The sequence below is a fragment of the Arvicanthis niloticus genome, unplaced genomic scaffold (genome assembly GCF_011762505.2).
Source record: "Arvicanthis niloticus isolate mArvNil1 unplaced genomic scaffold, mArvNil1.pat.X pat_scaffold_1069_arrow_ctg1, whole genome shotgun sequence".
Taxonomy (NCBI): Eukaryota; Metazoa; Chordata; class Mammalia; order Rodentia; family Muridae; genus Arvicanthis; species Arvicanthis niloticus.
The window spans coordinates 5,932-30,486 of NW_023045079.1; the positions used below are offsets into that span (position 1 = coordinate 5,932).

The following is a 24,555-nucleotide window of genomic DNA, read 5'->3' on the forward strand; positions in this document are numbered from 1 at the left end:
GGATACTGCTTTATAGCATATAAACTCTCAGTCCACCAGCTCAGACTGAATGTCCACATTAATGATAAAAAGCTTTTCAATAAGCATAATAAAACCCATAACTCTAACTGCCCATACCTGTTTGAAAGAATCCAAATCTTCAAAGGTTTTGAATATTTTCATGAAGATATGAGAAAAGTGTAAGCAAGATATTATCATGCTAAGTAGAATATAACATATAGAGTATGCACTGATTTTGTTATCAATAGTATTCCTTTATACAGAAAAGGCAACAGTGAATTAATGAAACTTGATTGGAAAGATTTTTGATTCAACACTATGTCACTCTTTCTTCTCATCCTAGATATGTTCAGTATCTGTTGAGAATGAGGACATCACATCTCCTGGGAATGCTTGGCTCTCTCCAAGAATGATCTCTTCACAGGCTTTCACCAACATCACCTTCTTCCAGCCACAATCTTTCCTAATGACTGGCATCCCAGGACTAGAGGTTGTCCATGGCTGGATCTCCATCCCATTCTCTTCCATGTACACTGTGGCACTCACCGGAAACTGCCTCATCCTCCTGGCTGTGAGGAGGACCCATAGCCTACACCAGCCCATGTACTACTTCCTATCCATGCTAGCCCTAAGTGATGTGGGTCTCAGTTTGTCCACGATGCCCTCCACCCTGGCTGTGCTTTGGTTTGACTATCGTATCATTGACTTCAATGCCTGTCTAATCCAGATGTTCTTTCTTCATTTCTTCTCCGTGGTAGAGTCTTCAGTGCTCTTGGCCATGTCATTTGACCGCTTTGTGGCTATCTCCAACCCACTGCGCTATGCATCTGTTCTCACTAACAATGTCATCATCAGAATTGGGGTGGCCATTACAACCCGAGCTACTTTGTCCCTCTTACCATTGCCTTTCTTGTTGAAGCGACTGAACTATTGCCCTGGAAAGATCCTCTTGTCTCATTCATTCTGTTTCCATGCTGATGTCATGAAGCTGGCCTGTGCTGACATTACCGTCAACATCCTATATGGGCTTTATGTGGTTCTATCCACAGTAGGTTTTGACTCCTTGCTCATTGTCATGTCCTATTCCTTGATTCTTTACACAGTGATGGGGCTAGCCTCTCCCAGGGAGCGTGTCCGGACCCTCAACACATGTGTTTCCCATATTTTGGCTGTCCTGGTCTTCTACATTCCAGTCATAGGTGTGTCCATGATCCACCGTTTTGGAAAACACCTGCCTCACATTGTTCATGCCTTGGTTGCATATGTGTACCTTGTGGTACCTCCTGTGCTCAACCCCATCATTTATAGTGTCAAGTCCAAACCCATCAGGGGAGCCATGTTCAGAGTGATAAGTAGGAAAGGCTAAGGCTAATAAAGTTTACATCACAAATTGTATAAAATAGAAAATATGTTATAACAAACACTAAAAAATTCAACTTGTAAAATGACCATCTTCCTTATTCCTGTTACAAACCTTTATTGTTTACTGTGTAAAGATGCAATTGTATGGACTAAACACTGATAATAAGTACATGAAATGTTTTCTTTTGTTTCCATAATTTTACACTTAGTACCAGGAAAAAGGCATATGAGATGGTAGACCAAGAAGATTCATAATAAATCTTTGTGAAAGAGATTACTAGAAAATATAAATCAAGAGTTGACAGAACATACCTGAAATGGTTGAAAAGAGGATAATTTATTTCATCTAAAAATCAAATTATCTAGTTTTCAGAAATTGAGGGAGATAAAGAAAAATAGACACCTTATGAAAAAAGGTTGCACTTTTTATGTAAATACATTCATGGGAAAAATATTATTTTACTCCATGTTCTACCACTGATCTATACATGTATACATGTGATTTTATGTATACATATACATATGTGTGTACATATATGTAATATAGATGACACTGTAAACTATATATGATAGAACTATTGCAGTGTTTGAAATAAAAATGGAGATAATAAAGCCAGTTTGTACATTATTTCACATAAGATTTTAAGTTTATTTATACCTAGTAAATAAAGATTATTTATTTTTAAAACATAATTTGTTAGATATTTTATTCTGCAATAGCTACTAGTATTAACTGCAGATTGGAAGTTTGATGAGCACATGTGCCAGATTGAATTGACCTGTAATCTCTACTGAAATCTGAAGTAGTAACTCTGTCCCTATAACAAACAAACAAAAAAATGAATTGGCCAGTGTAGTTAATCTATTCCTCAATAATCATATACGAAGGACTCAAAACAGACTGCAAATATAAAGCATAGAGAGTGAGATTGAGTGGAGGTGTACACCTGTGATCTCAACACTTGAGAGGTGCATACCATACAAGAGAGTCATCAGTTTAAGATCATCCTTAGCTACATGGTGAGTTTGAGGCCAGCATCATGAGAGTCTCTCTCTCAAAAAAGAAATTATCAAAATAAACACACACACAAACACACAAGTCCTACAATCATAGACACACACACATATACAAATGCCCTCCAAACACCAATACACACACATTCACACACACACACTCACACACACACTCACATACACACACACACACACAAATGCCCTCCAACTACAAACACACATACACACACAAACTCATGTCCAAGCAATGGCATACATGCTAGTTCACACTAAAACCCTGGAAGAATAAACACCAGTGTTTTTTAAATTCTTTTGATTAACAGATTGAAGATTTTTATTATGCTTCAATTTCTTTTATATGTTCAGAATATCTGCGAATTTTGTTTACAGTGATCACATCTCACTTTGTAAATAATAAGATCATGTCTTTCTCTCAACTGCAATGCCAGAGCACTCCTGGGCAATGAATGACTATCCACCCTCCTCCCCTCAGTTCAAAGTGACCAAGTTTTGCTTTGAGTACATTTCATACTATTTCCTTTGACCACCCCTCACCCTGGTTTAGTCAATTTTATCATACACACAGTTCTTATATTCTGGAACATAGTCTAAGAAGTTGGATGTGCAAGTGGGTCTCTGTGCTAGCCATGTCCAAGAAATTCAACCCTGCCCCCTCTTTGCTGCCTGCCTCTCATACCAGTCACACCCTGGATTTGAATATGACTTTTCAATGGGTGATAATCCTAATTCCTGATCAATCTGCTCCTACCCTGCTCCTACAGTGCCCCATCCATCCTGTACATGCTGTGGCTAGATAATAGGATTCCTAGGTAGGACTTTTAGCTATATCCATGGTAAGTACATCTGGCAGGAATGCAGTCCTTATTTCCCTCATTGCAGCACAGCCTAAGGCCCTGGGTATCTGCGGTGCTTGCTTATATATGTGCTCCTCACTTTGTATGGACCCATCTTTTTCCTAGCCTTACTTCCTGGTCAGTCTCATTTAGCCTATTCAGCTTCCTCTCTTCCTCTTGACTCTCTATTCCGTGGTGACTAGCCCTCTCTTTATACAACAAGCTCCTGGATATTCTCAGCTGCATCTCCTAAACCATCCTTCAGATACCCATGGAATATGCAGCTAACTGCATTGTTTCTCAAATAAACCTATTTGGGAACACTCCAGTTTCCATTGTGCAGACACTGTAATGATTAGGCTAGGAAATGAGCAATGTTTATTGGAATGATTAAAGTCATTTGTTCTTCTGATAGAAAATCACTCAAAACAGCATAAGTAAGTAGAAATAAAGAACCGAATGCCTCCTCCAAAGACAGTGTAAAACTCCGGAAACTCCCAACTCAGCATTCTGTCAGTCTGTCTAACAGTTTTTCTACATACCATAGGATTAGACATGAAAACTCTCATTTTTTCTTCTATTTTTAAGCTACGGTGGTCCTATATAATTTACTGATTCCCATGTAATATCAATTTCCCCATTAGTGCAATTGAGGCACAAATAAAAAGTTGATAAACTTAAATGAGTAAAAGCATCTTCATGGCTGTGACAACCGTCATAACAATGTGTGTCATCTCACAATGTAGGCAAGTGTATTTGCTTTGGCCTGGGACCCAGAAGAAAAACAATGTTTCTTTGGAGATTGTTTTGAATAAGGAATTCAGTCCTAACTTCTTAGAAATCCAAAGTCATTGTGGATTCTGATGAGGAAATGGGGTTTTAAGTGGGATTATATAATTTTATTATAGTCTTGTGTTTATTTTTCTTTTGTTGTGCCTTCGATGAACATTTTTGATGTGTTGCTCCATCTCCAAATGCTGTGAACCATCATCAGTGAAATGAAATTTGGAAGTGGTGATAAAATTGGGGGTAATAACTTTCAAAACACAAGTCTTGATCTTAATAATCATCTAGAGAAAACACAAAAAGAAATGTGATATTAGAAAATTGAGATTACAGGTGTTCTATTCCTTATAGAATTTCCACAACCAGTTTCATCTTTGAAAAATCTGAGCTCTGTTTTGATTAAGAAAGATTTATTTTCTTAATACTGTCTTCCAAGATATCATACTAAACTATGAATTACAGAACTTTGAATGGAGGAGGTTTTCATCGTGGATTCCTAGTGATCTGAAGTGTGTGTGGTCATGAGAAAAAGACGAAGGATGCGCTGCCGAATCTCCTTTGTCTTCACTCCGTAGACGATGGGGTTGAGCACAGGAGGAACCAGCAGATAGATGTTGGCCATAATGACAGGTAGGAGAGAGTCACGCCTCTTGCTGAAACGGTGCACCATTGACAATCCAATGAAAGGCACATAGAAGATGAAAACAGCACACACATGAGAGACACAAGTGCCAAACGCTTTTGCCTGGGCTTCACGTGTCAAGCCCAACACAGTCTTGAGGATGAGCAAATATGAGAAGGAGATGAGAAGTGAGTCCAAACCAATGGCAGAGATGATGACAATGAGTCCATAGATGACATTGACACGAATGTCAGCACAGGCCAGCTTCATGACGTCTTGGTGTAGGCAGTAGGAATGAGAAAGGATGTTGGAACGACAGAAAGGCAACCTTTTGATGAAGACAGGCAAGGGTGCCATGAGTGCTGCACCCCGGACCACAGCAGCCATGCCAATCTTGGCAACACGAGGCAATGTAAGCACAGTGGCATGCCGTAGAGGATGGCAAATGGCCACATAACGATCAAAGGCCATGGCCAGCAGCACTGTGGACTCCATGCCAGATAAGGAATGGATGGCAAACATCTGTACCAGACAAGCATCAAACTGGATGGTAGTGGAATTGAACCAGAAAATGGCCATCATTTTTGGCATGGATGAGGTGGAAATAAGGATGTCTAGGCCAGAAAGCATGCAAAGAAAGATATACATGGGCTCATGTAGGCTGTGCTCTGTCCTCACAATGTAGATGATTGTCAAGTTACCTAGCACAGCAATAAGGTAGAGGGAACACAATGGGAAAGCCAACCAAAACTGAACCTCTTCCAATCCTGGGAGGCCTATTAAGATGAAATACGTGGCACTGGATTCACTGTTATTGAGGCCCACCATACTGAAGGAAGCAGGATGTAACCAGTAAGTACCAGGAAGATTGAAGCTGAAATACAAAGGCAAGTCATTGTCAGGTCCTCTAGAATCTCAATGCCATACCACCCTTGATCCTAGTGTCCAGTTCTCTAACAAAACTCTATCATTTCATTGCCTATCCAGACTCTGAATCTACCCTAAATTTCATCTAACCATAAACCATTTACCAGATGAAAATGTTGATCTTATCTATATATTAAGTAAAATAGTAAGATGATATTCTGATGTTATTAATCATTTAGTTTCTCAAACTAAAAAAATTACATCTTCTGTGGTATCTTATACACATATTTCCTACTTTTAATAGTGATTATATTAACCATCTAAATTGTTGTCAAACTCTGGAAAATGAAACTATGGAGGGAGAAATATTAAATGAAAAACTTTATAATTGACCATTTCATTGGTCAATTATAAGGTAATTATCATACAAATCCATCAGTGGTAGTAATAACATAAACTGGCATTGAAATCTAACTCAATCACCAATCTAATGCTCTAATTTAACCTTAATCCTAACTTTAATGTCCCACAGTAATAGAAGCCGTTTCAATATTAATTTAATAGCATCTGTTTTATTGTGATCAATCCTATTTCAATAAAAACATGACTTTAATTTTATCCTGAACTCTAAGTCTTAATTTCCACTATCTAATCAAGAGTTTACACTTGCCCTACATAATTTATATCAAAAAAAAAAATAGTAACAGCTTCGGTGGATCTTAAACAATGTAGCCTTACAGCCAGCACACCAGCACTGATTAAGAATTATGATGTTGGTCTCCAACTAAGACTGGAGCCTTGCTCAGCCTCCTTCAGCTGCCCCAAGGTGCACTGCTTTCTTGTGTTTCTCATGGGAGCACTCATTCAGTGCCTTCATACTTTCATTTCCAGTTATTTCAATCAACTGAAGTCTGAAAATATTAAATGTAAACCTGAAAAAATAAACAGTTCACATGCTTTAAATTGTATATCATTCTGGTTAGGTTGATAAAATGTAGCATCTGACTCTGCCCTACTGGGGATAAAAATTATCCTTTTACTTAGTCTACTGATAGACCCCTGATAGTCACCCAGTAGCTTCATTAGCAGCTACTATTAGAGTATTATGTACATTAGTTAGCAGATCTACTATCAGAGTATTATGGTTCAAGGAATCCTTATTTTATTTAATAATGCTCCCAAAACACAGTATTTTTTCAATTAATTTCAATCCATGGTTGGTTAAATGTACAGATATAGGATCTACAAATACTGAGGACTGGTTTGATGCATGTCTATATACAGGTGTATAAATTCATAAATATACATACAAACATATGAGGACTGGGATGGGAGCTCTCATAGGTCACTTAAAAGAAGCTGGGTATAAAGCAAAGCTAATTTCTGGGCTCCACTGACTCGGGAAAGGCAATAAGATTTGTTCTACCACTGAGCTCTCATCCAGAGGTGGCCTCAAGAAGACAAAGAGACCAATGGAAGAACACATATTTTTAAAAAGAGGATAATAGACCTTGGTTCCTTCTAATAGAAGGAAAAAAGTTGAGGCAGAGAATTGTAGTTAATCTACAACTTCAGGCAAAGAGGCAAAACCAATAACTCACACTCTTCTGAGTTGTATTGTAGTGACACAGCTCCCTGCCTGTTAAAATTGCTCCTTCTCCTGTCTGATGCTCCTCGTCTCTCTCTAATATCCAGTACCTGTGGAAACTCTGAGATTTGGATATCCTACCCAGCCCTTGCCTGTTACCTGCATCAGGTGCTCACAAAGCAGCTGCCTTGTCTTGGCTGTGATAAGGTGCAAAGAGGCTATGAAGTGTAAATTCTTGATTGGATAGCTGGGGGAATGAAAATTCAGACTTGCCATTCAGGATAAAATTACCGTCATAAAAAATAAAACAAATAAAAAATTACCATCATGTTTTTATTGAAATAGGTTTGATCACAATAGAATAGATGCTATTAAATTAATATTGAAATAGCTTCTATGTATTGGGTAATGTTAAAGTTAGGATTAAGGCTAGAATTAGATCATTAGATTAGTGATCACGTTAGGTTTCAATGTCAGTTGAGTGTCAGTTTCTTCCCAAACTATATTAATTTCTTTAATAATAAATCCATTTTTCTATCTATAAACTCTTGACTCCCAAATACATTTATTGATGTCTGGTTTCTCTTTTAGGGGCCCATATGTATAATTCTGAAAGAGACTACATGGTTGTCTGCCAAGCATGTAAATTCTTCTTCTCCAAAGACTAAAATCTCACAGAATCATTATGGAAACACTGAGCTTTAAGAATCAGTCCTGTATTCAGATCCCAGTTGTGAACAATGTTAACCAGGACATTATTTACTATTTCTAAGCTTCAGTCTCCTCATATCTAAAATGTTATTAATACCTTTCCTGCCCAATGTGAGGAAGAAAGGAGATGATGAGCAAAAAGTGTTTAAACAATACCTCACATACACTGAGTACAAACATTATAATGTTGTTCCTTTCTTCCTTGATGCTGATCACCAGGCACATAAGCTAGGTACCATGATGCTGACCATCATGGTCCAGTGTAAGCTTCCTTATGTGCACAACACCTATACTGACTAGATGAAATCAGGCCATTGCCTGCAGTAAAATACCCAGGTAAGGGTTGAAGGTGTGGTTCAGTTGGCATAGTCCTTGCCTAGCATGAAGGAAAGCCTGGATTTGATCCCATGTGTATTCTTCACGCTCTCTCAGTTATTTTCTCCCTCTTATGTTACTTTTCCTAAGCCCTTTTCCCTATGGTATAATTAACCGTTTCCTGTTCTGCATTCCCAAATAACTTTGGTTCTTATTTCATGCAATTACTCGTCTAATGATAAGAACCACTTATATTTTCCCTAAATCATAAATTCCTTAATACCAAGAACACTCGTCCATTTATTAATTATCACCAAATTATTCTCATTCATAATGAAATGAGTTTTACTAATAGAAGACTCCCTCAGTAAGCACCTGATGCAGACAATACAGAAAGGTAGGGCTGCCAGATATCTGAACCTCAGAGACTGAAGAAGCAAGAAAAAGCATGCACATCCTCAGTGCAGGGTAGTCTTAAAGGGAAGAACAAGAATCTTTAGGAACAAGCAAAATATCCAGAGACCCAAAGGGCATGTGAGAAAATTAAAAGTAAATACATACATACATACATACATACATACATACATACATACAAAAATAAACCCTGAAGCACAAAGCAGCTGCAATGTCTTGGCCGTAATAAGTGCAAAGAGGATATGAAACACATAGTCTGTGCCTGCAGGTGGCCATCACCTGGGATTTCCCCACCTGGAGACCTTAACCGGAAGAGACTCCAGTACTGTAGAAAGCCAGCTATCTATGCTACCCAGCAGTTTGCATAACAAACATGGGAGAGATGGCATATTCTCAAGATTAAAATAAGCTGCATTAGGAATCAAATTGGAGAAAAGTCATGGGTCAACATATGAAATTTTATGGCCTCTGAGAGCCAAATAATGCTGTCAGTAGAATCCTGTGGGGTAGAAACATGAGTGTTGGCCTCAACTCTTGTGGTAGTAAATTATTAAATTATTATTGTTGTTATTATTATCTCAGACAATAAACTTCAAAATGCTATTGTGAGTTTATGTAGAATCAGTTATGTCAAAGACATTATAAAACAATCAAAGAGCACACTCTAATGAAAATGAGTGGAAACATATGAAATGAAATTTTCTTTTTTCCAGTTGACCTTAATCTTCACTCAACATCTTTATGTCCCATTCTATGCACATTCCCACACACATATGTATAGCTATACTCAATTGCTCACAGTGGCAAGAATGGGCATGTGTATACAGGCTCCAGAGAGCAAAGCAGGAAAGAGGCAGCTGGCCTGGGATGGAGGTACCACGGCAGCACAGACGAGATCTGGACCTCAGAATCTGTGCAGATGGGAATTGAGGGAAAGGAAAGGACCCAGAGAGCCCACGTGTTGCCTTTCAGACTGTACATCCTTGACAAATGCCAGTCTCCTCCAGCAATCCAAAAGCCAGCAGAAAGAAGCAGCAACTCCCAGGAGGTCTTGTGGACTGAGCACCAGTTCACAATTAGAACCATTTGAGCTTGCTCAAGAAAGGCGTGGGGGCTTCCAAGCATGTTGGAACTAACTCATTGTTTTGAAAATGAAACAAAAAATAAAGGAAAAATAAATTAAGAAATATTTTTCTCTTTATTTTATTTTCCTTTATTTTTAGAAAGCCCGCACACTATCACAGTCCCAAAGGAGCAACTCTGTTCTTAACTTTTCCCTAAAATGTCAAGTTAGTTTAGTGAGTCCTGAGGATGTTTCTCTGGGAACTGTTCTGGCATCTTGGTCTTTTCTCAGGAATCAGAGCCTACAGACTTTGGAGTCTCGGTCTTCCTTCTGCACTTTAAAGCACTCCCTCCAATACTGGCTCAGCCCTTCTCATCAGCCTAGTTTCAACTTGCTTGGAAGCCCACATTCTTCACCAGAACTGCTACCATTCTTCTGGACCCATAGAAAAGTTAGCAGAGAGGAAAGCCAGGCCTACATGCCCTCTCTTCTGACTCAAGAACAATGAAGCAATCTCTGAGCCCTGACTTGTTGTTTTGTGACATTAGCAGAGCTTACTGAATGCCTACAAAATGCCAGACACCTTGTTGCAGCCTCATGTAAGTTCTCAGGACATCCTCAGCTGAGAACCACCCTGCAGGATAGATGGAGTTCTCTGGATCCTTTCCTCACGATAGGAGAGAGAACTGGGACTCTAAGAGCCTAAATGATATTCCTGGGGCTTAACACTCCACGATTGCAGTAGAAACAGCCTGTGCCACCTCCTATCCTCTCATCTTAACTGCCTTAACTGACAAAATCTGGCAGGAGGTAAGGCAAGATGATGGTGAGATAAATCGGACACTCGCCCAGGTATAATCTTAGAAACGAGAATAAGAGAGTGATAGACAGGACTCTCCTAGATGAGGGTGTGGTCACACTTCTCTTCCAGCCTCAATTCCTCTGGCTATGGCATGGTCATACCCCACAGTAGAGAAGAAGAGAAAGGCTCTGTTCTATACCATCTACGTCCTGGTCAGAGCCTTTCAGCAACTTGTCAGGCAGGTAGTAATACCATCAGGTAGTAATGGAAAGATTAAAACTGAGTGACCGATATATATGCTTCCAATATGCCAAACCTAGCCTGTCCCTCTCACAGTCTCCTCCATAATGGATGTTTTGTAGGAATGATTTCCATGTTACATCTAAGGAATCTAAAAGGAAGGACCCGAGTCCAGGAGCTTCTTGAGGGGTCAGGACACTTAAGCAACTCTCCCTACTTGGGGGAATGTAAAAAGTGGGAGGGGGCAAGACAGAATGAGGATGGAGATTTGTGGTCTTTGTTCTTACCTCGGATAAAAACAGTGTCTCATACCCAGAGCACCCATGTGAGAGCCACTGATGCTACCTCCAGCCTTTGCTGGAGTATGTGGAAGAGAATTTTCTTAGTGTGCAACCAGACATAGCTAGGAGCTTATGGCTCCTATTTCCAAGCCCAGAGAGGGAGGTAGGCCTTGTGGGCAAAACTGAGCCTGCAGCCTGGAGGAACCTGACACTTGATTCTTGAGGAAGCCGACCTTTCCTTAACACTTCATATGAGTATTATCCTCAGAACCATGTTTACCCAAATTACCAACATCCAGTGTGCCCTAAAACCTGCTTAGATTAGGTGAAGCAAGTGAACCTTGAAGGATGTTGGTCATTCTTGTCCTTAATGGTCACAATAATACTTGAAAGATAGAATTAAGTTCCCGCAGGTCAGTATGATCCCTTAAATTTATACCAGAAAGAGTACCTAGAGGTCAGGGCTCTGCCCACCCCCTACTTCCTGTGTAGTTACTTATCTACAAATTGGCAAAGCCGGAAGCAGACATTGGTAGCCTGTGAAGCTCGCCTGGCTGTGACTGCTGCCTGCAAGTGATAGCACCATAAATGCCTGATGGGAGACTTTGTTCAGTGCACTCATTTTTCATCCGACAGTTATTGCCTGGCTGGCTCCTGCCTGCCTCGCTCAGCAGTAAGCACTAGAGACCCTAAGGTTCAGAGTAAACAAGACACAGCTCACAGCCTCCCAGTGTGCAGAAAGACTGAGACAAGCATGCAGTCATCACAGCATATTGTGATGAGTGCCAGGGCAAGGCTGGGAGCCGCAGCCTCCTGGAAGCAAAGGTAACAGTAGCCAGTAGCTCCCCAATGTCTTCAGGCTCAGAGGGTCCCCTAAAGCGATGTTTTCAAGTTCAGGATTGCAGGACCAGCTGCAGTTAGTCAGGATTCAGTGAAGTAAGGAGGCAGCAACACTCAGTTAAGACAGTTGGGATATCAAACAATGGGTAAACAGACAATAACACAGCTTTCCTGATGCCCACACATTGGGCTGGTGATGTCAAAATATAAAGACATAGTCAAGAAAGTCGCAAGCTAAGGTAAGTGCTCTAAAGATAAGTCAGAGCACTAGGACAGATGTCCATATCTGGTCCCGACAGCAGTCAGAGGAGAAGACAGTTAAGGAGACAATGTGCAAGCCTGGCAGTCTGTGATGAGATCAGGCCAGTCATTCACAGACCCAGGAAAAGAGCATTTGAGGCTTGGGAGAACACAGGTGGAAATGATCTTAAGGCAAGACTCTCTGAGTTCATGAAGAGAAAGCTCAAAGTGCCAAAACTGAGAGCAAGGGAGGCTGAGAGCAATTCAGACCAGGCTAAGGGTCAGGTCATGGGTGCTTGAGGGCTTTGCCATAACTCTGAGAAACATAAACAACAGACATGGTTAAGTGTGTGTGTGTGTGTGTGCGTGTATGTGTGTGTGTGTCTGTGTGTGTGTGTCTGTGTGTGTGACTGTGTGTGTGTCTGTGTGTGTGTACAGTGAATTCTGGCAAAGGCAAAGACCTAAAGTGAGAGAAGACAATTCTCATTTAGAAAGCTACACAGGCTTTAGTGCATCTAAAGGCAAAGGATACAAGGTAAGAGAGTTGGCAGTCGAGACCTTAAGCCACATTTTAAACGAGCAAGACCTCAATTTAGGGTTGAGTCAAAATCTGAGTCAAAATTATAACTGGAGCCTTGGCAAAAGGACCAATCTTATTCTTGATGCAGTGTTGATTGAGCCTTGACTCTGCCCAGAGACCCCCCCCCCCCCAAAAAAAAGAAAACCACAGCTATAGTCAGATCTCCCATCCAAGACTGTGCATCAACCATGGGGGGGGGGGGGGAACCAGGCTGTCTCTGTCCATACACTGAAACCCAGTCAAGTCCTGATTGACCCAGTCCAACTCCAAGCCAGTCTGTTCTGTCTTCATTCACATCTGCTCCTATCCTCTGCCAGTCTCTCCATTAAGGTCTCCAGTAAACCATTAACTTGTGGGGAAAAGATACCTAAAAACTACTTTTAGGCAACAATTAACATCCTCACCCCTTTTACCACATTACTCAGCTTGCCTGCCACTTGTGTGAGAGGCTCTACACTACCAACCCCACCCAGCGCATCTGGTTCTTCTTCCTATGAAGAGGTGTCACAGAAGGTCCTCAGCTAAAAGTAACCCCAACCCAAAGCATGCCTCCTCCTGTACTCACCTCAGCTGTCCTGAAAGAGCCTGTATGCCTTTTCCCTCAGCACTCTTCCTGAGGGAGGTCTGGCAGGCTGCAAAGTGCCCAGCCCCTTCAGTCTCCACCTCCTTCTGCTGTCTGCTCAGGGCTCTTTATTCTTGGTCTTCCCAGCTCCCTCTTTCTGCTCCTTATTGTTGGGAGTACAGGCTGTTTCTGAGGGTCCATCTGCAGATATACCCCCACTAGACTACTAGGATTCTGGTTCCCTTCTAAGCTTCTACATCTTAAAAGGATGAGCCTGGGATGTGGGGAACGAGGGACATTGAGTAGATGGTCTCTAGAGTCCTTTGAAAATGGACCTTTGCCAGCTGGAATATTTAGACCAATCCCAAATGTAAAGTTAGAGTAAGAAAAGGCCAGAAGAAACTCATTTTTGTGTCTGTGGTATATGTGAGGGTCTTTCACAGTTTCTTCACAAAACTGCCAAACAGCCAGAGGAAAGACAAAGTAAATCTGCAGAGACTTTGTGATTGACAGCCTGTCCCCATCCTGACCTTTTCTTTTGTAGATGCTGATTGTTGAGCCTGAAACCCAGTGGTCCCATTCTCTAAAGCCCTAAGGACCTCATTCTCTCTGAGCTTCTGGATCTGAAGGCTAGCTAATATAAAACATGGATTCCCATGGATAATGTCTCTGCCTTCTACTCCATGGAGTACTGAAAGTCAGACCAAGGAAAGAAAATGTAATGTGGTTGGTTTAATCTTCTTTATACTACCAACCAGCCACATAAAATCAATGCTGTCTGCTTTCTCTTAAAAGTAAAATTACTGAGAGAACGTTTACAAAGTTCAATAATAATTTCCAGGTCAAACTAAGTCGCTTACTTGTAAAACAAGTTAAAATTACATTGATATTTAAACAAATGTGACTTTAGTTGGTTTTTCATCTTGTTTCATTGGTGAGTGTTACAATTAGAAGTTTTATGTCAAAACACAGTGTACATTGACCCAAGCTACCAAAAATAGACAATGTTAAGCCTGGCCATTATAACTCACCTCAAAGCTACTAAATACAAAAGATTCTGATACCTACAGAATTCTCAGCCTGACTCTCTGCCACTACTCTAGAGCCATTAACTGCTACTGCCTCTATTATCACATAGGAATGGATGACACAAAGATTTTTCTCACAGAACACTTTTATCTCCATCTAAGATGGGGTCTCATGAAGCAGTAAGCATGAGTAAACACATTTCTCATGTGAAACAATGAGGAGGCGGGCAGTACATATAAAACAATGGTTTCTGGGACACCAGGCATCTGGCAATGGAGAGCAGAACAACTGAGACTACATAAAGAACTGAGATATAATATCCATAGGCTTCCAGCATCTTGCCTCGTTTCCATGCTGTGACACAGGAAAGGGGATCCAGCCAGAGTCTAGAGGCTTCCCTCAGTTGTGGAGTTGTACTGAGGTTTTTCAGGATGACCACTTCAGTCAAAACACAAAAGCAAAGTATTGAAAATGACAGATCTACATAAAGGACAACACTTGAGAATGGAGAGAGTCTTCTTCAAGAATTCAGCAGAGTACCGATTATATGAGCAAGATAACCAAAACTATAAGAAGAATCATTTAAAATATTTAGAAGTAACATTCCACAGTGATCTCACAGGACAAAAACTGGTAGCTTCCTGACAGTCAGTTTGGAGGGCTTCATAGTTCATCTCTTTATTGAGGATACAGAAGACCATGCCTCAATATGAGCAGGTTCTGACAAACCTCCAAAGCACATCTAAAACAAGTGTTCAAGCTACTATCAAGTTATGGAGATGCCTTCTAGGAACAAAGCAGAAGAGTAACCGGTGAGGAGCTGTCATGGAAGAGGAGGCAGAGGACTATGAGAGCCACAGGATGGGAAGGAGTGTCATGAACTCCTTCTGTGAGTCTTCTGGCTGCTACAGTCGAGAACACATAGCAGCTATGACCATTTGCAAAAACTGTACACAAAATATAAAATTTTAAAAACATGAAAGTGGGAAGAGAACCAGCTGGGGAGAAGGACCCTGTAGGGGAGGGGATAAAAGAGAGTAATGTAGAGAGACATCATCACAGTGAGTACAGTACTCACCTATGAAACTGACAAAAGGAAATGCTACATAAACAGAGAAAGATGTACCATGACTGCAGTAACCATAAGAAACCTAAGGTGGCCTTATTCCTAATACATAGCAAACAGTTCATAGCAAATTCTCATAAATGTGGGAAAGTGATAAAACTACAGAAAGAAAGAAGAACCCAGAGTTGTAGTCAAATGTTTCAATAATCCAATCAAGAATTTATTAAAACATGCTTAATAATGGCAGGCAAATTTTCCCTTAAGACAGTATAGAAAGTTCATATTCTTCTTTTGTATTTACACAACTCCACATTGAATACGCAAAAGTAAAACTATCTTCATTAGCACACATGATCATTCATGAGGAAATTTGGTAAAATTTGCTAAGAAATTCTAGAAATAAAATTGGAGTGTAGTAAATTTTAAAATTCAAAATTAATATAGATAAATCATGGTTCTCTCTAGTAACAATGTATAAATTTTAATTTTAATTGAATAAATAATGCCATTTATATTAGCATTAAAACTATAAAGTATTTAGGAAAAACTTTGATAAAAAAATTTAAGTATCGAATGTAGTTTATTACTAGTTCTGAAAGAAATTAAAAGAGAATGACATACATCATTATTTTTATTATTTAAAACCATTGTCATCAACATTTATTATTCTTTATTTTCCCGTGTTCATATTTATTACCTCATTTAATCTCACAATCATCCAACAAGGACTATTGCATTTCTGTTTGATAGCTTCCAAAGTTTCTATGTTTCAGTAGGTCAAATAACTTGTCTCCAAATAAAAGCCATTGATTTTAATCTGAATCCCATATGATTCCAAACTCACATGCCTCCTTTTCTGATAACAACAAAGGTTCTTGGCAGGGTTGTCCTTTTTTTTTTTTTTTTTTTTTTTTAGATATTTTATTTACACTTCAGATGCCATCCCCTTTCCCCAATCCCCCCCTCCCTTAGAAAAACCCTATCCCATGCCCCCTTTTCCTTTTTGCATTTATACATTTTTTTAAAATAATGTTAATCATAAGCGTTATAAGTTTGGAGTTGTTCAATCAGAGGTGTAACCCACTGACCGACCTAGATATAACAACTATCTTTGACTGGTGGAGATACATGAATATCTGCCTCCCTGTCTCCCCCCTTTCTCTCTTTCATCACCTAGCTTCTCCTCTCCTCCTTCTCCTCTTCTTACTCCTTTTCTTCCTCTCAGTACTCCTCCTACCTTAGCTTCTCCTACACATCACCCTTCCTGTTAAAATGAAACTTTTCTCTCAAAATACAATTAGAGCATAATTATGCCAATTTGTACCAGTGAGGTACAAGATAGTCCTAATACCCCATCCATCCTTTTGTTGACTAACCAGCACCTCTGTCATTTATCCTAACTAAAACATTTAGTTCTGAACCTGGCTTTAGGATGAATGTCAGCTGACGACCATCCACTCAAATCTTTTCTCTTATGGTAAATAGCTGTAAGTTTTCAACCCCATCAGAAATCCAGAATGACTGAGTTAACTATAATTGTGGGAAGCACAAAGCATAGCTTCTAAAACTTAGCCAATTTATAGAGACCTCTGAACACCTGAAAAGCCCCTATACTACCGAACGTTGGAGCATCAAATCTTCAGCCTTCTGGCCCAGAATCATCTGACAGACCTTGCTGATGCAGGATTATTAAGGAATGATTACTCTGTCTAGGCAGATATAATCAGTCGACTATTCTGCATGTGTGTCCTTTTCTGGACAGTAATTTGTCTGTAGATGGAGAGAGGCAATTCTTGCCTAGTGGCTGTTACCACACAACTGGAGTAACTCCAAGGATGCTCAATTTCTTCTTAGAATCCACTACAGGAAGCTGTCAGGAGCAGACAGGTCTCTAATCAATATGAACATTAATATATAAATATTTGTAGCGTCAGTTCTATGGACTTCTGATGTTTTAAAAACCAACTATCCATGCAAGGTAACCTGGACTGTTGTCTGTTCACTCCTCTCAGCTATTTCTAAATAAAATATGGGAAACACCCTAACAATAAACTCAAAAATATGAATTTGCTATAGTCCCTTAACTCATAGGTTAAGCGTCCCAAATCAGTTAAAAAGGTTAAAAAAGGGTTGGGTCTAGGCATTGTATTCCTAAATGTGTTATACAGGCACAATGCCCATGAGCGTATCAATATTCATCTCATTTTTATATCAATAAGAGGCTCGTACCAATGAAAACCTTAAATTTGAGATCAAAGTAAATTTTGTACCATTTAAGAAATTATAACTTCATCTTGATAATAATTATACAGATTTCTACTAATAGGTTATGGCTATGTAATAAGTCCTAGCTAATCCCCCCTGTTCCAACAAAACCACTACTTGTCCCTAGAAAGACAGACCATTATTAACCACATTAGTCCCCAAGCTCAGGGAATAGGGGCGCTGACTCTTCTTTAACTTCTTCATGCTGATTAAGGGCGTTGAGATTTTAGAAGAGGGGTTGGGGGGAAGAGTAAGTTGATAAGCCTCTAATGCTGTATCTTCACTGAATCCAGATGGAATTCCAGGACATCAGAGGTTTGGGCAGGTCTGCTCAGTATGCTTGATGAGTAGATACACCAAGGCTGTGTATTCTGCAATATACAATTCTCAGAACAAGTTTTAGTATCAAGAAAAAAAAAATTTCCCACCCCCAGGGGGCTGACATTTTTTTTTAAAGATGTTGGTTCTGAAGACTTTTTTTTTCCCCGCTTGTTAAAATTGGTTGTAGTATTTACATTTCAGATTTTATCCTCTTAGCCTACTTCCTCCCACCACCCAGAAACCTCCTATCCCATCCCCCTCCTCATGCTTCTATGAGGCAGTGACCGCACCTACCCCCCCCTCACTATCCTCTCCCCACCCTCACATCATTCCCCCCCCCGTGTGTTCATTTTTTTTTTTAATGGGACCAAGAAACTCCTCTCCCACCTATGTGCGACAAGGCCATCCTCCCCTACATATACCTCTGGAGTCTTGGGTCCCTCCCTATGTGTTCCCAGGCTGGTGGTTTAGACCCTGGGGGGCTCTGGTTGTTTGGTATTGTTGCTTTCCACCTGGGGTCAATAACCCTTTCTGCTCCTTCAGTCCTTTCACTAAGTTCTCCATTGGGAAACCCCTGATCATATCAGTAGTTAATTGTGAACATTGTCCTCTGAGTGTGTTAGTCTTTGGCTGACCTCTAAGGAGACAGCTATATCATGTTCCTCACATTATGCACTTCCAGCCATCCACAACAGTGTTTAGATTAGGTGACTGTACATGGGGTGAATACCCAGGTGGAATGGTCTCCTGATGGCCCCTCCTTCAGTTTCTGTTCCATGTTTTGTTTCCCTATTTGCTCCCTTGAGCATTTTTGTTTCTCGTTCTAAGTAGAACTGAGGCATCCCCTCTTGGTCTTCCTTCTTCATGAGCTTCATGTGGTCTGTGGGTTGAGTCTTCACCAATCCAAGCTTTTGGGCTAACATCCGTGGAGATATGTTTGTGTAACTATCTTCTTTTGGGTTTTTTGGGAAATTACTTTCTTGCTTTTTCTAGGTTATAGTTTCCCTCCTTGTGTTGGAGTTTTCCACCAATTATTCTTTGAAGTGCTGGATTTGTGTTGAGATACTGTGTAAATTTGGATTTGTCATGGAATATTTTGGTTTCTCCATCAATAATGATTGACAGTTTTGCTGGGTATAGTAGTCTGGGCTGGCATTTGTGTTCTCTTAGGGTCTGTATGATATCGGCCCAGTATCTTCTGGCTTTTATGGTCTCTGGTGAGAAGTCTGTTGTAATTCTTATAGGTCTGCCTTTATACGTTACTTTGCCTTTTTCCCTTACTGCTTTTAGCATTTTTTCTTTGTTTTGTACATTTGATGTTTTGACTATTATATGGCGGGAAGTATTTCTTTTCTGGTCTAAACTATTTGGAGTTCTGTAAGCTTCTTGTATATTTATGGACATCTCTTTCTTTAGGTTAGGGAAGTTTTCCTCTATAATTTTGTTGAGGATATTTACTGGTCCTTTTAGTTGGGAGTCTTCCCCCTCATCTATACCTATTATCCTTAGGTTTGGCCTTCTCATTGTGTCTTGGATTTCTTGTATATTTTGGGTTAGTAGCTTTTTGTATTTTGCATTTTCTTTGACAGTTGTGTCAATGTTTTCCATGGTATCTTCTGATTCTCTCGTCCATCTCTTGTATTCTGTTGGTGATACTTGTGTCTATGACTCCTGATCTTTTTTTTAGGTTTTCTATCTCCAGGGTATTGTCCCTTTGTGATTTCTTTATTGTTTCTACTTCCATTTTTAGATCCTGCATGGTTCTGTTTAATTCCTTTTCCCATTTGGTTGCATTTTCTTGAAATTCCTTAAGGGATTTTTGTGTTTCCTCTTTAAGGGTTTCTATCTGTCTACCAGTGCTCTCCTTAAGTTCTTTGAGAGTGTTATTTATGTCTTTTTTAAAGCCCTCTATCATCATCATGAGAAGTGATTTTAATTCTGATTCCTGCTTTTCTGGTGTGATGGGGTGTTCAGGGCTTGCTCTGATGGGGGAGCTGGGTTCTGATGATGCCATGTAACTTTGGTTTCTGTTGCTTATGTTCTTGCTCTTGCCTTTTGCCATCTGGTTAACTCTAGTGCTGCCTGTACTTGCTGTCTTTGACTGAAGCCTGTCTTTCTAGTTATCTAGCTTGTGTCTGATCTCCTAGGGTCCAGATGTCTCTGTGATCTTTTCCAGCTGTACTGATTATAGTGGTACCTCTAGGATGCCTCAGGATATGGTGCCTCCAAGGTAGTAGTCCAGCTAGGTGTCTGCTGTTCTGGGTGCAGTGTCTCCTCTAGAATATCTCAGGATATGTTGTCTGAAGCTCTGAGTTCATTTGTTCCTCTGTGACTCTGGATTAAGTGGACCTTCCAGTATGTCTCAGGTGGAATCCGGGGTCCACACAACAGCAGACCTGGCAGAGGTCTGATCCAGGGCTCAGATCTGGGAACTAGTTTCTAAGACACTGTCCAAGTTAGAGCGCCTGGGATCCCTGCTTCCTCTGGATTCTTGGAGGTTGGGGACAGAGCTGCCACCCCAGATCTGCTCAGTGCTCTGGCCCAGACTGGAAGGAACCAGTGTTCCAGGCCGGGAGTGACTTCCTGAGTCCTTTTGGTTCCCAGTCACTCCCTGTTTAGGGCGGGCCTTGCTGTCTGCTTACCTAAGATACTGCCTGAGTTCGAGCGCCTGAGACCCCTGCTTCCTCTGGATTCTTGGAGGTTGGAGACAGAGCTGCCACCCAAGATCTGTTCAGTGCTCTGGCCCAGACTGGAAGGAACCAGTGTTCCAGGCTGGGAGTGGTTGTCCATTTTTAAATTTCATTTTTAAGTCAGATCAACGCAGGGAGATAAATGTCAACTTCCCTAATTATTTAAGAAATCTATTTATAAAGATAAAGAGGTTTGCGTGTTTGTTGTTTGTTGTTTGTTTGTTTTTAAATCCATATAACAATATATCAGAATAGCACCCATGGCCACAATTCTGTAATATTTCAAAAATTCCGGAGGGCTATTCACATAGACCATAACATGAATGGTGCTTCCAAAACTTATATAATTAAGCAGGATACATATTGCATGCTGATACCACTTAAAACATTTTTAAAGGATGTCAAAATCTCTGGTTTTTGCTAACATAATAGTTGGTCATTGTACAAGTGAGTAAACTATGTCAAGAGAAATTGCATAATATATCATTTTATAATATTTTCATATTTATACCTTATACGTTGTATTTCAATATTCTTTCTTCTGCTATAATCTACATTCATTTCAATATATACTTCTTTGGTCTGATGTTTTTCTCCTGATGCCAAGATCTGTAAGCAGACTAAGGGTGCTTCAGAAAAATATACCATACCCTAAGAGACATCACTTCAAAGACTCATATGTTCATCTTCTTCTGCTCCTTGCTTCCTCAGTGTGATTGCAGATCTCCAGTCAAGAACTTTTGAATATGCTTGGCAAACCATCAAGAAATGAAAGGGAGAGGGGTAAGAAAACTTTGAATTGCCACTGAGGAAGGAAGGCAGGGAAAGGAACTGCAGGAAGGAAGATGTATGAAGATAGGAAGAAGTTGTGGGTAAGATACAAAAGATATGGACTGGCCTTTGAGAAAGAATGGAAAACCAGCATGATTACTTATGTTCCCAGAGTCATAGTCAAAGCCTGAGCTTGGCCAAGGATCCAGGTGTCTTAGAGATTAGTGTCTCAATATTGGAAACTATTCTTGCAACCAGATTTCATCAATCTTCTATTTTCACCCACAGCTTCACACTGAAACCACTTGTCAATCCAGAAATTCCAAGTCAATCTGAGTCTTGAGCCACATAATCCATACTCAGTCAAAAAGGGCAAGGTGTCTGAAACAAATGTGCCAGAAATATTCCCCAAAATGTATTAGCACAGCAAAGCACAGATTCACACACACATGCACACATCAATAATCATATTCATAATAAATACTATGCAGTATAGACATAGTAATGGCATGTGCTAAAAAACAAAGAGTACATATGCTGAATGACCAGACATCCCAGTTCCACAGATGAGTATATTACATTCTACAGATATGAGCAAAAGACAGGCACCAGGCATTCATAAATATAACCCCCACCATAAAGATGCATAAATCAGCAGTCTTATTCAGATGTATATCAATATATCAACTTATATATATATCTCAAAAATTAAGTAAAGGTATAATCAATGACATCATTCATAACATACACGCTTCAGGACATAACTAATATATTCACCAGGACATAGCTAGCACATACTCATGTTTCCCTCTCCTTCTTTCACTCCTTCCATTTTTTCTATATAAACACACCCACACATATCCAAAACTAAAATAAAAAACATCTTTATAGGAGTAATAGTCTCCATGAAGCCACACATCTGGACATTGACAGATTCCACATAAATGCATGCAAATGTATAAACTTCAACATTTCACATCAACTACTCCATTTCAACTACATCCCCTCCAAATGTCTTCATTGACTCCCAGTTACAATTATGTAGCTACTTTGAGGTAATAGGTTATATAATCAACACAGATTCACTGACATGCACACAAGAGAGAAAGCACCATAAAAATTGTACTTCAAAAGTAAAGAATCATGAGATGTTGCATTTACAGCCTTCTCATGTCAAGACTATGTACATTTTCTAGTTGGGAGGAAGGAAGATGACACAGCTATTATACCAGATACTGTAGGACAGTTGTTCGCCATGATGGTCTGTCTAGACTGGTCAAAAGTTCTGTATTGACATATTCACAGAAACAAAAATGCAAAGTCTATCTGTACATAATCAGAGGCAGACAATCTAGTGGGTTGCATGATGTGGTCATGAAGTCATTCTACAGATCCTTATCCTGTCATCTTTGGTATGACTGAGGACACCCAGCTGGGTATCTTCACCTGCCATCTTGTGAAAACATACGGATAACCCTTGAACGGATCTCCTTGGTCTTCGCTCCATACACAATGGGATTGACTACAGGTGGTAGCAGGAGATAGATATTAGCCATAACCACATGGACTAGAGATGTGGGACCACCCAGCCTATGCACCACTGATAGTCCAATGAGGGGTACATAGAAGACCAGGACAGCACAGAGGTGGGAGATGCACGTGTTAAAAGCCTTGAGTGCTGCTCCTCGAGTTGACAGCTCCAACACAGCCCTCAGGATGAGGATATAGGAAAAACCAATGAAAAGGGAGTCCACACCCATGACTGAGAGGATGATGAAGAGCCCATAAACGACATTGACTTTGGTATCAGTACAGGATAGCTTCATAATATCTTGGTGAAGACAGAAGGAGTGTGTGACAGTATGTGTTTGGCAGTATGACAGACGCTTCAAAAGGAAGGGCAATGGAAAGAAGAACACAAATCCCCTGGCAAGGGAAGCTAGCCCAATCTTGGCCACAGTAGGCCCTGTGAGCACAGACGCATGCCTTAACGGGTAGCAGATGGCCACAAAGCGGTCAAAAGCCATGGCCAGCAGGACAGCAGACTCCATGGCTGATAGGGCATGAATAAGGAACATTTGGGTCAAGCAAATGTTGAACTCAATCTCCTGAATGCCAGTTAGGAACAGACTGGCCATTTTGGGCATGGTAACAGAGGAGAGGACCAAGTCAATGGTGGAAAGCATGGCGAGGAAGAGGTACATGGGCTCATGCAAGCGCCTCTCCACACGAATGATGAAGATGATGGCCAGGTTGCCCAGTGTGGCCACTGCATACATAAGACATAAGGGGAAAGCCAGCCAAAAGTGGATATTGAGTCCCAGGCCAGGGATGCCTACCAGTAGAAAATGGGCCGGATGGGCCAAACTTCCATTTGGAGTGGCAATGAGAGGGACCAAGGGCTGTGACATGCCAGATCCAGAGACTGGGAAAGAGAAAAGAAAAAACAGTACTCAGTTATGGCTCAGAGAAAAAGAAGAACTAAGGAGGAAAAAATGGAGTAGTCACAATAAAAAAAAAAGATTTAGTATATAAACAAAAGAGTATCCTAGCACTCACCTCTCTCTGTTCTCATTCTTCCTATTTTTAATTTTATAAACTTTATTATAAAAATTTGCAGATAAAGAAAAACATCACACACCAAAATTAACCAAATACAAAGCCATTGTTTTTATACACATATCTCTGATCATCCCAAATTTCATCCTGATCCTCTGAGGTTCCAGAACTACATAAGAAAAATTTGATACGATTTTATTAATCTGGATAAGTGAATGCCTCCTCCCCAAACACTCAGAACAATCTTTTTTTTAGAGCTAATATTGCTGGCCTGGCCATGACTCTTAGCTACATCCCAACAGGCCTTAAGAGACCTTCAGTTCTGACTGTCACCTCTGGTACAATCTGGGCATGGTACAGGTATAGGTCCAAAACCAGAGGCTTGGAATCTGATTGCCTCTGGCCTATTATAATCTGATTTATAGCAGAAAATGGGAATTCATTATAGAGCTTGTTTTCAAAACAGGCTGTTTTGTCTAAGTCTGTGTAGCATTTCTCAGTCTCCCCTAATAAAATAGTCTAATTTGAAGTTGGGAAGGAAGGGTCTTTAAGAAGTTGAATGGAAGGAGGAAGATGAATATGATCAAAACATATTATGCCCATGTATGAAATTCCCAAATAGATAAGGTGATTATTTCATTATCTGAGATAGTTGCAGGCAGGATAGATCCACCAGGATCTGCTCCACCTAGCCCACAGAGCCAGAATTTTCA

The 24,555-nt window shown here is 40.2% G+C and overlaps 3 protein-coding genes across 3 annotated transcripts; 1 reads left to right on the top strand and 2 right to left on the bottom strand.

Moving 5' to 3' along the window:
* The first annotated feature begins 345 nt into the window (after window positions 1-345).
* LOC117701436 (olfactory receptor 51I2-like) lies at window positions 346-1,969 on the top strand. The gene has a single exon (XM_034493132.2). It carries the CDS (start codon window positions 410-412, stop codon window positions 1,364-1,366), a length of 957 nt encoding a protein of 318 aa, XP_034349023.1. The 5' UTR covers window positions 346-409; the 3' UTR covers window positions 1,367-1,969.
* A 564-nt stretch (window positions 1,970-2,533) lies between these two features.
* On the bottom strand, window positions 2,534-13,497 carry LOC117701435 (olfactory receptor 51E1). The gene is made up of 2 exons (XM_034493131.2): window positions 13,145-13,497; window positions 2,534-5,512 (listed from the first exon to the last, which is right to left on the bottom strand). The coding sequence occupies exon 2, from the start codon at window positions 5,464-5,466 to the stop codon at window positions 4,513-4,515; it is 954 nt and encodes a 317-aa protein (XP_034349022.1). The 5' UTR covers window positions 5,467-5,512; window positions 13,145-13,497; the 3' UTR covers window positions 2,534-4,512.
* A 7,302-nt stretch (window positions 13,498-20,799) lies between these two features.
* LOC117701437 (olfactory receptor 51D1) lies at window positions 20,800-23,711 on the bottom strand. Its single transcript, XM_034493133.2, has one exon. The coding sequence runs from the start codon at window positions 23,692-23,694 to the stop codon at window positions 22,726-22,728; it is 969 nt and encodes a 322-aa protein (XP_034349024.1). The 5' UTR covers window positions 23,695-23,711; the 3' UTR covers window positions 20,800-22,725.
* Window positions 23,712-24,555: the final 844 nt, after the last annotated feature.